Source organism: Melospiza georgiana, chromosome 1 (assembly GCF_028018845.1).
Source record: "Melospiza georgiana isolate bMelGeo1 chromosome 1, bMelGeo1.pri, whole genome shotgun sequence".
Taxonomy (NCBI): domain Eukaryota; kingdom Metazoa; phylum Chordata; class Aves; order Passeriformes; family Passerellidae; genus Melospiza; species Melospiza georgiana.
The window spans coordinates 143,206,356-143,221,657 of NC_080430.1; the positions used below are offsets into that span (position 1 = coordinate 143,206,356).

Consider the following 15,302-nt stretch of genomic DNA (forward strand, 5'->3'; position numbering starts at 1 on the left):
GCAAGGAAAAATGCTCAAATAATAGACTCCATCAAGCTTCACAAGCCCAACAAGTTTGTGACTACAAAAACAGAGGGATGCTCAAACATAGGGCAAGGAGATGACACTCATTTCTCAAACACTCTCCACAGAAATTGGGCATCTTCATACCCCTTAAAGTGTTACTGCTATTACTTCACTCTGGTCTCACCAAATATTTTAGGGGCACTCAGCCCCTGAAAACAAATTGTCACAACAAGATAGTTTTTTTTCTAAATTTCTCATGTTAAAAATGACCTTGTTGCTGAAAAGCCTCTACAAAGCATCACATTAAACCACTAAGGACTAGTTGTCAATATTCCTCACAACACAAAAGTGGTGCAAGCCACAAATAAAATGTTTTTCAGATAACAAGATCTAACCTGTTCACTCGAGGATGGCAATTTGTGTGGATCCATGGTGAGACTTTTCAGGTCATCTGATATGGTTTGCAAGTGGGTTATTTCTCCTAGCATTGATATCTCTTCTTCCTGAAAAGAAAAGCAAGCCAGGCTAACCACAGTCTTGGTTTCAAAAATCACACCTGTACCACAATATATGACCTTTATCATTTTGCTGATGACTGTGGGGATGCCCAGTGGTAATTATGAAAAGTTGAAAATACTAATTTAGAGTTTTGTAACTACTTTAAGATTGGTATAAATTCAAAGGCCCAGAATTTTTTTCCTGTCATCTACAAGATAAATAAGTCTCAGCCTTCTTCATGTGACATCGTCAGAAAAAGAGTGTCAGTTTTGCTGCACTTGACAAATACCTACTGCTCTATGTACACTCACTAATGTGTCCTAACAATTTTAAGCTTGAGTGTAAATAGGGGTTAAACTCATAGTTTTTCATAGTTAAATTAAAAGCATTGTACAAGTCGAGAGCATTAATACATCTATGATTGATTCTGGCTGAAATTCCTTTGACAGCTAACTCAGATGATGATTCCCACACTGTAAACTACAACAGTAATTCCTCAGCTACCATTTCTTCCAGGTCCTCTGAGTCTGGAATTCACCTCCTCCTGCTCAGCCATGACTTTTCTAATTCTCTAACAATGGTTTTCTGTTGAGACTGATGCTCTTTATAAACAAGCACTGGGAACATTTCCCAGTGGGTTGGTGACCCTTCAGAAGTGCACCTCGCTTACACAAAGCCATGAACAATTCCTTGTCAGGCTTCAGACGACCTGAGATGATGAAAATTTACCCAAACCTTTCCAATGAACTAAAAAACTGTCATGTAGAAGGAAAGGAGCTATCAGAAAACTGCATGGAAGCAGCCTGCAATTTGTCAGATAATGTCATTATATACCCAGGGGAGGTCTTGAAACATTTATCAGTCCTGGCACTGGAGTAGGAGTAAGGAGGATTTATATTAAAATGTGATGTTAAGAAGGAAAGCAGTGGAAAAAGCTGGATTTGCAATGTCTCAGGCTGGAATGCATAAAAAACACAAACTGACTTCAGCCTTTGTTTACCCATCAGTCACCTTGAAGGTGTTCAGTGTTTTCCATTGCTGAATCACTCCAACCGCCTACAAGAAAGGCCCCAGCTCTCCCCACTTGCTAGACAGAGAGAGATACATACAGGCTGTATTTTGGCTCTAGAAATTAATTCCTAAGACACAATGAGATACTCTCTTCAGAGGCTTCTGGCCACTTATCTAATCTGTGCATTGTAGTGAGTGCAAACGAAGAGCTCTTACGATCACAGGGCGCAGCATGGAGATGAAAGCGCAGAACCGGCCGCGCTCCTCGATCAGAGCTTTCCTGACAGCTTGCTTCTCGGTCTCCTCAAGCAGCAGGTACTTATCATTGACATCTTGTAAAGCACTATCCAGCTGGGGCTGAATGTCACCCCGTCCTGTATGCACGAAACAATCAAGAGCAATATTGTCAAAACTGTGCCTCTCCAGAGAAGATGACATTATTATCAGCCAGCACTGCTGCTGGATTGTGCTTTTGCAATTTGAGCCTCAACCAGCATTTTCCCTTAATTCAAATCAATAAGGATGTTTACCCCCTCAATTAAATCAAGCATTTCAAAGCATTTATTTTTTTTTCCTTTTGCACATAACAAAAATCCAGCTCAATTCAAAAGGTTTCAACAAGCCAAAGACAGCATTTTAAATAATGACTTTACCAGAGCATTAGCTGTAGCAACACATCTTTCACATCATCCTTGCTGAAAACCAACATCTTACTAACTGGGAGAGTATAAATCACTAGCCCAGGTGTACTCCTCTGGCTTCTTGCTTCTGTGCCTAACAAGGTCCTAATGAGAATTTTGTGGAGCCACTAAATCAATGAATCAATCTCCTATACAAAATGCTACTATGGACATGGATCACTGCACCACTGGGTTCAAGTACTCTGCACAAACCAACTGCTGAAACCATTTTCTTCATTCCAGAGTCCAAACTAAACCAAACCTCTCAACATAGGTTATATATATATACATATATTTTTGACACATATGTGAATATATATAAATATATATATATATCTCCAATATGTGTCATGGATACAATTAAATGCCAATGTTTTGCAATAAAAAGCTTCACTGTACTAATTACAGTCAACTCATAATACCAAAACTTCCTGTGACAGCTAAGTACCTTATTCTGTGCTGACTGCTTATGCTGCATTGTGCCAAAAAAATATTCCTCTAGGAATTAAGAGCTGCTGCTTAGTAAACCATAACCAATAATGTTGCAGTTGCAAAATGTTTTCATGCACCTTACACTCCTAAATATTTTAAAGGACCTCAGTTGTATAAATTTGTTGCAAATCTCCCAGAAATGCCATCACATGCAATTTAACTACCAGGAAGACAACACTGAAAAAATGGTGGGTGAGTTACAAGCAGCTACCCAAAATCAATTTTTTGGATGATAACCTTTCTGCACAGAGGATTTAAAGCTATTTAAAGAGGAAAAAAGTCTCTTCACATGTGTAGCACACAATGCAGATGACTCAATGTCAGGCTTAAAAAGGAAAAACCTTTGCCTTACTATTATATGTATTTCCTTAATACTCCAGAGCAAGGCAAAGCCATCAGCCTCCCTGCACTGAGCTGCAAGAAAAGAGAGCAGCGATAGAAGCAAAGAGAATCACACTGGCTTAGCAGAAATACAGGCTGGATACATCCAAATCTCCTCTGCAGGGTTAGACATAGTCTAGATAAAATGCAGTGACACCCACATGCAGAGCTCTGCAATGGATCCTGGAAGAATCACATGCAGTGCAACATGGACACAGCCACTGCCAAGCCACCTGGTACCAAACTTCAGCAGTGTCTGATCCTGCACATCAGTCTGGCTGCTCTAATGTGGTCAACAAACTCACTTACTTGGAAGTAAACAAACTTTAAGAAGAACAGAGTCTGAAGGTCCTCTGCTTCCCTCCATCAAAATCAGCATCTACCAGAATTAAGTTACAGCAGAGCTTTGGGTACCTCCCTGAAGGTCCTGTGCCTTTTTGTCCATCACCCTCAGCAGACAAACTGGGCCTTCTGCTTCAAGACCACTCTGTACATTTCAGGCCTTCCCCATACTCTGCCATCAGATGCAGTGCTTAAACATTTCATACTTCTCTGGAGATGTTCTTTCAAACTCTTTAGGAAACAGAAACTTGCATCATTGCTCAGGCCCTTTTTGAGTGCTGTCTGGAATTACAGTGGGTAAAATAACTACCTGTTGTTCAAGCCTAGATAGTGGCTCACTACCATGGATGTTAACAAGTGCAAAATATATTAGCTGCAAACTAAAGGAAACACTCATTAGTTTGGCTCTGGAGAACTGCTATAAACATTCAGCTGCTCCACCACAATCATGCACATAATGCAGTAAATCCTTTTTAAATGCATTTAGCTATGCAGTGAGAACACACACATTTAAAAAGCAATTGGACATAACTGACAAAGTGGGTTCAATTACAGAGAACTTTGGTACTTTCTGTGGACCTTAGATTTGGGCAGGACATCTTGAACCAGAGAAACAAGAGCAGCCAAAACCTGGGGCAAGAATAAACCTCATTTGCACCTGTGTAATTCACTAAATTCAACAAAGTTATGAGGATAATGTTCCTATGTTCATAATAATGCTGGTGTAAAAAGCATGGTTAAAGCATGTGTAAAACTGCACCACTCTCCAACTTCCTCTGCACCTCTACAAAATTCTCATTTTATTTCTTCCAGTGAGTCAGTACAGTAACAGACACACAGCTTCCCACCAGTATTTTCACAGACCCATTTTTATGCTCAGGGGCATTTGGGCAGTCTGTGAAAACACAGAAGCTGTCTCAGGAACAATTCAGAGCAGGAAACAAGCTTAGGTGAATCATTTAGATGAAGCTCTGAAGTCAGATGTTTACAGATGAATACAGCTCTCTCCTGGTGACTTCTCATAACTCATCTTTTAGGAGGAGGAAAGCTTTATCAACATCCTTTGAAAGCTCCACAATGCAGACATCAATCTAGCACGTCTTTTGAAAGCAGGCATGGCTCTTCCCACTCCCTGAATCGCCAGCTGCACTCAGGAAATCCGAGGGATGAGATCTCTGCCTAATTGAAGCAGTTTCCTTTGCTAAGCAGAGCAGAGCACATCCCCACAGCAGCACTCCCACACCCAGAGAACAGCAAAGGTGTGAGGGTCACTGCTGACCACCTCTGCTCCTCAGACACCCTGGGTCTCCACTGATCTGAATCTGCTCCTTATCTCAGAAGGGAGTACTGACCTCTGGAGAGCAATGCAGCTCTTTTCCCCCTTGAACAACAAGGAGAAGGTTAATTGGCCAAAGCAGTATTTTTGATTGCAGTATTTTTGCTGTGGTCACAAAGCACACTTTAATGAGGAACATCAGCAAGTGATTATTTCCTCCAGCCCACATTCTCTGGCCTTTAGGTTATGCATTCCAAAACACTTCCAAACCAACACAACTACCACAATGGCATAAGATAGTTCCAGAAGAGTCTATCATGCAGCAGCTGTGGAAGTGCACCTGGAAGGACACTCCTACCCCAGCTGCAGGCAGGTTTGAGTGACCCACCACAGCAATCAGCAACAGCAATGGTCAAAAGCATCCAATGTAGCCATAGGTCTGCACCAGCCTGACTTGAAAAGGAGGTAGGAATGGCTCTGCAGTGTGTCCAACTGCACCCAAGAACAAGTCAACAACCTGAACACTGAGGAGGAATTCAAATCCAGCCTCTCTCAAAGAGTAGCTCTGGTGATGCAGAGAGGAGCACAAATGCAAGACCAGAAGTTGTGGACTGAATTCCCCAACAACACCATGCTCCACCAGCCTGGTGACCGGCAGCTGGACACAGGCAAGTGACAGCTATCATGTGCAGGGAGCTGAACTGCTCATCAAAAGTAACATGGATCTGCTGCTACTTCAAGGACAGTCCCAATGTCATCCTCACAGCAGGTGCTTTACATCATTACCGTGACATGCCAGGGCTTTAAAGGACCAACATGCAACAGAACTTGCATTTTACAGTGTTTTGTGTGAATCCTGGCTAAAAGCCTCATGCAATTTCTTAAATAACTATTGTTCAAAAAAAAAAAAAAACTTTAGTGAAGGAAAAATATTAGGAAAAAAGGAAAAGGCAAATCCAATTTTCAACCTGTCTGTATTTCATGTCTGTATTTTATAGGACATACTAGCAAAACTCTCAGCAACACTAAATAATTTTTAAATTCTCTCTGTGCAAGGTGGACTGCTAAAGTTACTGCTGTTATTGACAATGCAATGCAGCAAATATTGGTGAAATTATGCTTTTCATGTCCTCACAGAAAGACACTTTTTAAAGCATCTGCACAGAACTTGAATATTCAATACTGGACACTTGACAGAGTGGCAGAATTTACATGAGACAATGCTGAGTACACCCTACTTGTACAATCAAAGTAGGCTTCATGGCAGTCATTCCCAAACCATCCTCTTTACAAGAGCACACCTGCTCCAGCTGCCAGAATGAAAAACCTCCTTTAAGTTCTGCACAGGAAAGCAAACAAATGAACTAATATGGATCTGTGCTGAGAACAGAAGAATTCTGCCACCATAAACCTCCTAACTGGGATTAATCTCAGACTCCTTCAGAAACCAAATTCCAATCTTTCTTTTGGCTACTGGAGATCTGAGTCAGCTGCTCATGTTCAAAAGTGCCAAGTTCTGCCTTAACAGAAAAGCTACAAGTTGCCAAATGGCATTTCTGGATTGAATTACAAACCAGGAAAACCATAATGGGTTGTTTCAAAAAATAGGGACAGGCAGCAGCCTCAATAAGGCCCAGCTGCAGGAGCCCAGTGGAGGCAACTTGTTTGAGAGCTTGCTGATTTAATCAATTCAGGCTTCTCCCAAAAGCAACACTTACATCACTACATTTACAAGTGCAGGTATGAGTCCTTTGCTCAGATTCAGAAACACCATGCTTCATTCACAATGGGATCCCAAGGCAGCTACTTTAAATTTGCAAAATAGCTGAAACAGCATCCCAATTTAAACATATTTGAGATGTGATCAGGCAACAGGAGACAACTGTGATGCTGAATTCCAACCCCTTCCCCAGCATGAAGTAAACAGAGTGACTTGTTATCTATCAGGTAAGAAAGGTGCATGCGATTTTCATAAAAAGGGAATCTGGATCACAGGTTACAAAGACCAACATTAAGGACTTCAGGCTCTAGACTTTAAAAGTCATATTAACAATAAGATACTCAATTATTTGAACATCACCTTGATGACATGTCTATTCCATTTAACTTCTCTCCCAGCTATGACAAGATTTATCTGTCCATGTTATCCCTTTCTAAAATAAACCAGAGGTTTATCTACAACACTGGTTTTCTTCTTTTACAGTGTTCCAATTAGATGTCAAAAGAAAATAAATCAAAAGATGGTTTGTTCATCAAGACTGGGCAATATTTTAGTTGCATTAGAAATTAAAGTCTAGGCAGTTAGTGGAGACCAGACACCATAAAGAGGCCACAGCAAGGGCTACAATAAACCAGCCACCAGGGTCACAGCATGGCACAGACTTACCCAGAGCCTCAGCTGGCAGGCAGGTGCGCATGGTGAGAAATTGCAGGACACAAAATTGACACAGAAAGGAAAATAAAAAAAGTCAAACTGGTATTCCAGCATTCCTAGAATTTAGACATTATCATCAGCGCCAAGACAAGAGAGTGAGCAGTTTGGACTAGAGGATTTTGACTTCTTCCATTGCTGATAAAGACAAACGCATTAGTTTTACATCCTGGTGAGCTGTTGCAAATTAAACCCCTGGTTATTTACCACAGTTTTATTTAATGAGACTTAAACCAGTTTAGACTCCTCAGTGAGAAGATGTAAACCTGTGCTTCAGAGAAAGTGCACAACACAGATAACCAGACCCTGGTCTAGTGGCACAAATCACTCCCTCCCAGGGAAGAGGGAACTCAAACCTGCACAACTCTAGAGGGGTGCTGTGTGAGTAAACCACAGCACTTTTTAATGTTCTCTACTGCAATTACATCTACAGATTGTTAATTAAATGAAAACCTAATTGCTGATGCAATGTGGAAGAACATCAAAAAGATTAACTTTGATATGTGTATTTTAATTTACAAACTTTACATAATAAAATTTTGCAATAAAACTGGCTTGCTGTCAAAAAAGAGGGGAACTATCAAGAGGCCATCAAAACTCAAGGAACAAAAGTAAATTGAAGAAATGTCTTCAATCACTGATTTAGCAACATGTCTTCACTGCATTTTTGTAAAGGAGAGCTCACATTATAAGCTTGCAGGGGGAAAAACTCTAAAAAAACCCAAAACACACCAAAAAGCCCTGCAGGCACCATGGCCTCATCCACACAGGATTTTTTTCCTTCAACAGATAAGGATAATTTGCTCATTAGCTTCCCTCCTTCTGAGCTGCATCTTATTGACTCCACAGAGTTTTGGCTCTCACTTCAGTCATGGTGCCACACTCGATCAAGTTAGAGGAATGAGGCTCCCTCTGGGGAGGAAGGCTCTGGCCAGGGATTCTCCCTCTCCAGCCTGCCACTACAGATGGGGAAGTGCCATGTACAGACAGAGTGCAAAGTGCTTGAAGGAGAAGGTCAGCACTTGCTGTAAGAGCTGAGACATTCTTCACTTATAATTGCATTGAACAGCTTTATGCTTGTTTAGTTTAGAGTCACGGGCTTTGCACAACCATCCTTGAGAGCAGTCTAACAACATTACAAAGACCAGAGGGAAAAAAATCCTAAAAAAGCTCTAAAACACAAAGACGTCATCTTTGCTAACCAGGAAGAGGAAGAAAAAGCACTTTTGGCAGTATTACAGTAAATTAATAATAATGTTCTACAGTAAATTAAAAATCATGTCCTAGTCTCTGAATTTCATTAGAATCACAGAATACTTTCCAAAACTGCTGCATACTCAAAAGGAGAGAATGGCAGTTTGGATACTCAGCATTGATGGGAACACAAGAAGAAATGTTGTACTGAATGTAAAGGGAATTCTGCAGAAACTTCTACATGTCTTACAGACAAAACTCAGTTTTCTTCTTAATATGTGCTATATTATTGGGAGTGCTACATCCAACAACTTGTTACATATCCACTTGGATTTAAACATTTTCCTCAAAGCTCAAACAGTGTCACATGAAGAACCTGAAAATGAAACCTACCAGTCAGATTATAGGTAGGAGGGAAATCTGTTTATTTATTCATTGCATTTCTGAAATACAGAATTTATTCATTGCATTTCTGAAATACAGAAAATACACCCAATGCACTCCAGATTTTACACACACATTCAGATATATTTTAATTTAATCACTTGATCATTTTTTCTTCAAGAATCATGCATTTTGTTAACCTTCCCAAATGGTTACATGCAGAGCCACAGCTGCTGCCTCTCTCCTGATTCAATACAGCATCAACAGCCTCTAGCAGCTATGGAGCCACTTATAAGGCCCTGAATCAGCAGAAACCTATATTTGGAATTTATTTCAAGTATATGCATAATTATTCTGCTGACTCGGGTTAGCTGGGCTGACTTCTGGTGGCCAATGTTTGTCTGAAAACAAAGAGCAATTTAGGAGATGTCTGCAGTTCTATGCACTACACAACTGCACCTGCTCAGACAGGAGCCAAGTGTCAATGCTGGGGTGGGCAACAAGCCCTAGGGGCCTGTTCCCCATGGGAACAAGGGTGAAGGAGGCCTTGAAGAGGAACCTTGAAAATCCCCATGAAATCCTCAGGGACTGCATGGTTCTGGGAGGTGCACCAGCATCCTATTTAAGACTACATAGATTTAGCTTCAGATGGATTTTTTTTCCTAATAGTTAAAGACAACAAATAGGGTGAAAATTTTCTCTGTGAGGTCTCTTGAAATGCAAGACCTTCATTTCACAGTTGTGTCACTTTACTAAAAATACCCTAGCAAACTTCCAGAAAGGACCCTGGAGTTCCTTGTGTTTTGTTTGGAAAGCTTGGTGTTTTCCCCATCTCTTCAAGCTTTGGAAACATGCTTATTGCAATGAACACACTTACTCTGCAAACACAGTTTCTAACACGTGATCTTAAATGCCCAGCCTGAACTCTGACCATGGCCACGTGGAACAGGAACAAAGAGACCCCACAGAAGCCATGGAACAGGCAAACCCCCGTGGATTCAGCCCCCAGAGCTAAGGCAGGGAGCCCAACCTGCAGCACTCCCACCAGGACAAGCCCCAGAGCCCATGACCCTCGTTCCTGAACATCCTTGGGATGCAGACAAGGAGCAAGGAGCTGCTGAGCAGCATCAGCTGTGAGAGAGCCCTGCAGCCTCAGGGTTGGGGGACACCACTGCCAGGATGGGAACGAGGAAAGGAGAGGCTTCCATGTGAGCTCCTCCAAATGGAGCTGCCCAAAGCAGAAAGAAAACACTTTCCCGTAAGGTCAGGTGGCAAACAGCAGAATAAGCTTAAAGGACCTTTATAGTAGCATGCACAGTGTGGAAATCCAGAATTCTGCACACATCCCGCTTGCCCACAGGTGATCATAAAGTTAATTCAAAAGTATTTTTACAAATGCTAGGAAGGGAATGAATTGGTTGGAATTGGTTGTTTTAGAGTTCCCATAGGTGAGTCAGTAACTTTACAGAAAAATCAAAGGGACAGGTTCTGCTTGAGGAAGAACAGAACAAAAAAAGTCTGTAAAACAGAGAAACAGGAGAGTTGAAGACACAGGAAGACATTCATGCACTCAGCCACTTGCCTCCAGCACAGTTTTCCCATAGTTCAAGCCTCATTTGTGTCCTAAAGCAGAATCACTTCTGCAGCTTTATCATGTTACAAAATAAACCCCTTCTTGATTTTTTAAATCCCTCAGTAGAAGCAAGAGCAACATACTTCACCACACAGGACACTGAACAGATCTGTCAAGATGGGTACATACAGAAACATTTTCACAACACTTGACACTGCAGTCAGACCAAAGCTTTATTTCTTCAAGATAGGGACCAAAACAACAAAGAGGAGAAAAGGCATCTGCTCCTGTTTTTTTCTTCTAACTTAAGCATTGTTGATAACTTGCAAGAAGGCAGAGAGAACTTCCTCCCATCCCCTCTCTACTCCTGCTGGGGTCAACAGCTTTGGCATTTACACAGCCTTAGGAGCCAGGGCTTCCTCTCCCCAGGGCCATGAGAACAGCTCTCAGCTCCTCAGCAATGCTGCAGCTCCTGCTTTTCCCTGCACTGGCTGCCTGTGAGCCCTCAGCTCTTCCACCTGCCCCATGCACTCAAACATCCCCTGACTCCCTGTGGTTTTGTGCTCTGGAGCAAACACCATGAGTCTGACAGCAGCTCCCAGAGGGACAGCACAGAAATACAGCACCTTCACCACACCTCCAAAAGAACATTGTAAGGGCAGATTAAGCAAGGGAATTGGATTAAAAAAAAAAAAAGAAACAAAACTTCAATCACATCATGGCTGCTACAACAATGGCAAAATGAGGCCTGTTCCACTCCTTGCTAAAAGATGTTTAATCCTGAAGGAGGACAGAACACCAGTTTCCTGACTCTCATCATGAGACTTGGCTCACATTTGAGGAGGGGGATATGAAAGCAGAAAATCCAAGGACCAAGTCTGCTTGCTTTAACCACTGCTAACAGATGCAGGTAGCATCTGCAGCATGAGAACAGTGGGGTTTTTTTCCAGCTTCCTCTTTCCTCTTCACACTTCACAGAAGATGATGTCTCCTCCTTCAATACTGCAGAGTGATTTATTGAACAGTCAGAAGCAGGATAAAGGGGAGATGGAGCCAGACAGCTGTCAATCCATAGAAACTGGCTCAAAAAATGGCTCCCTCCTCCCAGATCCCAGACATCCACCCAAACCATTCCATGTTTCTATGTTTTTCTCAGTGCTTACCTACCATGCACTGATGGGTTGTTTGTATCACACAAAAACAAGAAGAAATAAGACTAGAAAAGATAGGGGAGAGACAGGAGAAGACATGGAAGGAATACCACAAACTCTATAAAGCTGTTGGTCTGCTGTCAGACATTTCATCACACAAAATGAGAAACATGTTTACACATTATCCAAAAAATAAATCTTATCTCAAAAAATCTTATCTCAAATGGTAACGGTCACCATTCTGATTTAGGACACTGAACTGACAGACACACAGAACCTACTGAGCTAAGCTCCCTCTTGGTGGCTTTCATCTCTCCTTTCCTCATCTCTTATCTAAAGTCAGCTAACATTCAAGAGCAGTTTTCCAGTCACCTGGCTTTCTATCAGTGTGATTATTGATTTATCTATATGGAAAGACAGTTAGAGACAGCTCACCTGTTCTGGGTAACACACAATTTCAAAATGTCAAGAAACTCCCCACCCCAGCATTTATTTTGCTTGTCCCTGGGTTCACAGTTTTTAGGCAGGAGGGGAAGGACAAATTTCAACCTGCAGATTGAGAGCTGCTCAAAGCACACTTCTGACCCAGCTGGGAAGAGCCCAGTGCAGGAAAGGGAACCAGGAAAGGGAACCAGGAAAGGGAACCAGGAAGTCCTTGTACAAGCTCCCTATCATTGTTCCAAAGCCTGGTGGGGTTTGCACCTGGCCAAGTAAAACCCTTAGTGATGGCAGTGCTGCAGCTAGCAGTGCTGCATGTTTCCATCAGAACAGTGATGAAACTCCTATGACAAGGTGGAGGTGGGAGAGCAACATGAGATACAGCTGCTAAAAAAGACAAACTGTCTTTCAGGAAAATTCCCTTTTTCTTCTCACTCATCTTTAGTTTTCTATGATTGCCAAGAACCCTTCCCCCCAAAAAATACCCCATGCCACTGTCTCAGTCTGATCAATAAAGTAAGGTTTAGGAGATTACAGGCTGTTAAAAAAAAAAGGAAAAAAGAGGAAAAGTGCCAGAAAGGAAGAACAGTGAGAAACATTAATAGTTAGGGAACATTTACATAATGCCTTTTTTTAAATGATTCCAAAAGATTCTAGAAAATTTTACAGGTATCTGCACAAGTTATGTTAAGAGTGTCAGTGTTCCTAAAAAGAAAAAGTTAGCAGTAAGGGCTCTATTTTAAAACATGATTGACTTTGCACAAACAGTTTTAAGGCTTTTGTATAAGAACATTAGACAGCAGCTCCAGAACATGATTTAAATGACACATAGCAATTGTATCCTGCTACCCAAGAAGGTACCAGGAATACATTAGAGGGGCAGCATTATTACAGTAGAAAGTTCCATCACTGTTCCATCTCTGTCAGTGAGCACAGCTCAGGAGGCTGTTAACAGTACAGTAGGAAGCAAGTTACCTTTCTTTGCTTTCTTCTGTAGCTTCAGTGTGTCAGATGACTTCTTTTTAATCTCCTGGCGGGCTTTTTTGTATTCTAAAAAACACAATCTCTATTATCAATACAATCAATGCCAAAATGAGTGTTTTTCACAGAAAAGGCTACATTTAAAGACATTAGGCTACAAACTTTTTGAGAACAGCTACCATTACACAAAGCAGCTTAGAACTCACATTTTGTAAAGCCTATACATTTGGCTTAATATAACATGTTAGGGTGTGAGCACATTCACATACCAAAATCCTTCCCAAATAAACAAAGCCTTTACAGAAATAACAACTGAGAACACAGTACAAAATTAGAGTGCTTTTCATTTCATCCACTCTCAGGAATGGAAAACAGAGATGACAGGTTTCTCAAAACATCTGTGTGCAAAAAACAGCAATCCAGAAATGGCAAGGCAGAGAATATCCTGTGATCCCTCTCCAGCATGAGAGTCAGGCAGAGGAAGAGGCTGCTAAAACTCTGCCCAAGGAAGGGTCACATTCCCAGCTCCTTCTGATGAAGTGGAGCACACTGCACTTGTCCTCATTTTCAGATGAGCTGTACATCCCAGGAGGCTTAAAATCCCAGAACAAAATATTCACCTCTAGTGCAGGAACACTAAAGGTACCACATATGAAAACTGATACTTAAAAAAAGAAAAGAAGATACAAGGCATGTATGCATGTATATACACGTACACATACACTTTAACAAAGCAGATCAGTGTTAGTACTTTTCTGTAGATGGAAAAACAGAAGCAGATTCATGGCAGGCACAAGAACTGTACTGAGGCCACCTACACTCCCAACACTCAATTCTGCCCAGTAAACCCTAAATCTCACTGCCACTTTGGCCTGGGTCACCCCTCCTGGCAATGACCCCATGTAATTCCTCTCTCCTGCTCACTACATGCTTAACACTCTGCAGCACAAGGCAGGAAGCTTTTCAAGAGCTGCTGATTCAACTCTTCTATTTGACCCCGGAAGGAAATCCTCTTTTGGAGGTCAAGCCCACTCCCTCCTATCAGTTTCCATGGTGCTGCTGCTTCTTTCAGAAGTAGTAAAAGTCTAAAATTTTCAAGGGTCAGTCAGTGGTGAACTGCAAGCTGCTTGCAGCACCTGTGCTAGAGGGCCAGCATTCCCAGCACAAAGGCATCTACCAGCACGAGCTTGCTGGGCAAGACTTGGCTGCCTGCAACTCAGTCCCCCAGGAAAGGGGGCCCACCCTCTGGACCATCATCAGCCCTGCAGCCCAGGGCACCCCATGTACCACAGCAGAGCTATCCTACAGAGCACTCTCTGTGTGGTACCAGGTACAAAATAACAATGCTCAGTGCTCTACAGGGCTGTGCACTCTCTGGGGATGCTCTGGCTGAGGCATAACATGATCTTACAAGCTGCTTTTAACAACACCCCAGGGCTTTGCAGGGATACATGTGGCATCCCAAATCCTCAGCTCATACAGGGAGAGTGGGCTAACAGAGTTAAACCCAGTCACTGCTTCTCAGTCTAGGAAAACAACCCACCCCTGGGTCCAGCAAACTAAACCTTCAAAATGCATGCAGCAAGGGTTAAATTTTTGTTAGGCACTCTGGGAGAGGAGTGTTTCAGAAGAGAAAAACTGCTATACATATTTAAGCATGTCATTCAGTTCTCCAGTACAAACATGAAAAGAGGAAGCAAAACTGATATTACAATCTTACTCCTATTAAAGAATTCTTCCTCTGTAACTACCTTTTGCATGGTCTTTATCCAGCTGATTGGCCACTTTCTTCCACTCTTCCATCTGTTCTTGAAGTGGGTTTATCAGACAGTCAATTAAAGCACTAATTTTGTTGAAAAAACACAAAGAGCAATCAAATCCTGCAGATGCCCTTATTCTTACAGAGAGAGCCAAGGTCAATACTGGAGTATTTTTACTTTTTGCTGTGACAGCTACCAGTGTCACAGTGTAAATATCAGAACATAAAATTGTTTACACTAGAGAAAGCAAAAGAAAAAAGCAGATTAAAAAAAAAATCAAAAATCTACATCACAAGATAACCAGAATTACAAAAGCTCCAGACAGAGAGGAACAGAGAATAAAGCAGAGGAGTGACCTGAAACAGTTCAGAGTAAACAGATCCTACTCAACTGTCACACAATTCAAATGGAAACTCTGGAGACCAGAAAGGTTCATGCAGCCATGGAGATTATAAACTCAAATAGCACATGTATATACACAAGAAGACAGAGCAGCTGTACAAAAGAACAATGTCCTGCCCACTGATGTGCCTCACCTCACACTGGTGGAGTCCAGCACCAGTAATGCTCCACTAATTAACGAGACCCATTTAAACAGCTAACTCTGTGGTAACTGGAGAACAAAATTGTCTCCTCATGGCCAATTTCATAAATACCTTTATTTTAAAGTAATCACAGCATAATCATAGAATGTCCTGGATTGG

At 41.7% G+C, this 15,302-nt stretch overlaps 1 protein-coding gene across 12 annotated transcripts in view; it reads right to left on the reverse strand.

Annotated features, from left to right (window-relative positions):
- The window catches only part of MTSS1 (MTSS I-BAR domain containing 1), a 125,928-nt gene that overhangs the window by 18,404 nt on the left and 92,222 nt on the right, over positions 1-15,302 (reverse strand). For 7 of the 12 annotated variants that reach the window (XM_058040053.1, XM_058040045.1, XM_058040077.1 and 4 more), the window contains 5 exons: positions 14,590-14,681; positions 12,833-12,907; positions 7,073-7,084; positions 1,732-1,889; positions 402-509 (listed from right to left, as the gene is read on the reverse strand). In XM_058040053.1, coding sequence (XP_057896036.1) covers positions 402-509; positions 1,732-1,889; positions 7,073-7,084; positions 12,833-12,907; positions 14,590-14,681 — 445 coding nt within the window. The remainder of the gene's footprint in view (positions 1-401; positions 510-1,731; positions 1,890-7,072; positions 7,085-12,832; positions 12,908-14,589; positions 14,682-15,302) is intronic. The other 5 variants (XM_058040112.1, XM_058040131.1, XM_058040061.1 and 2 more) reach the window with 1 other exon arrangement.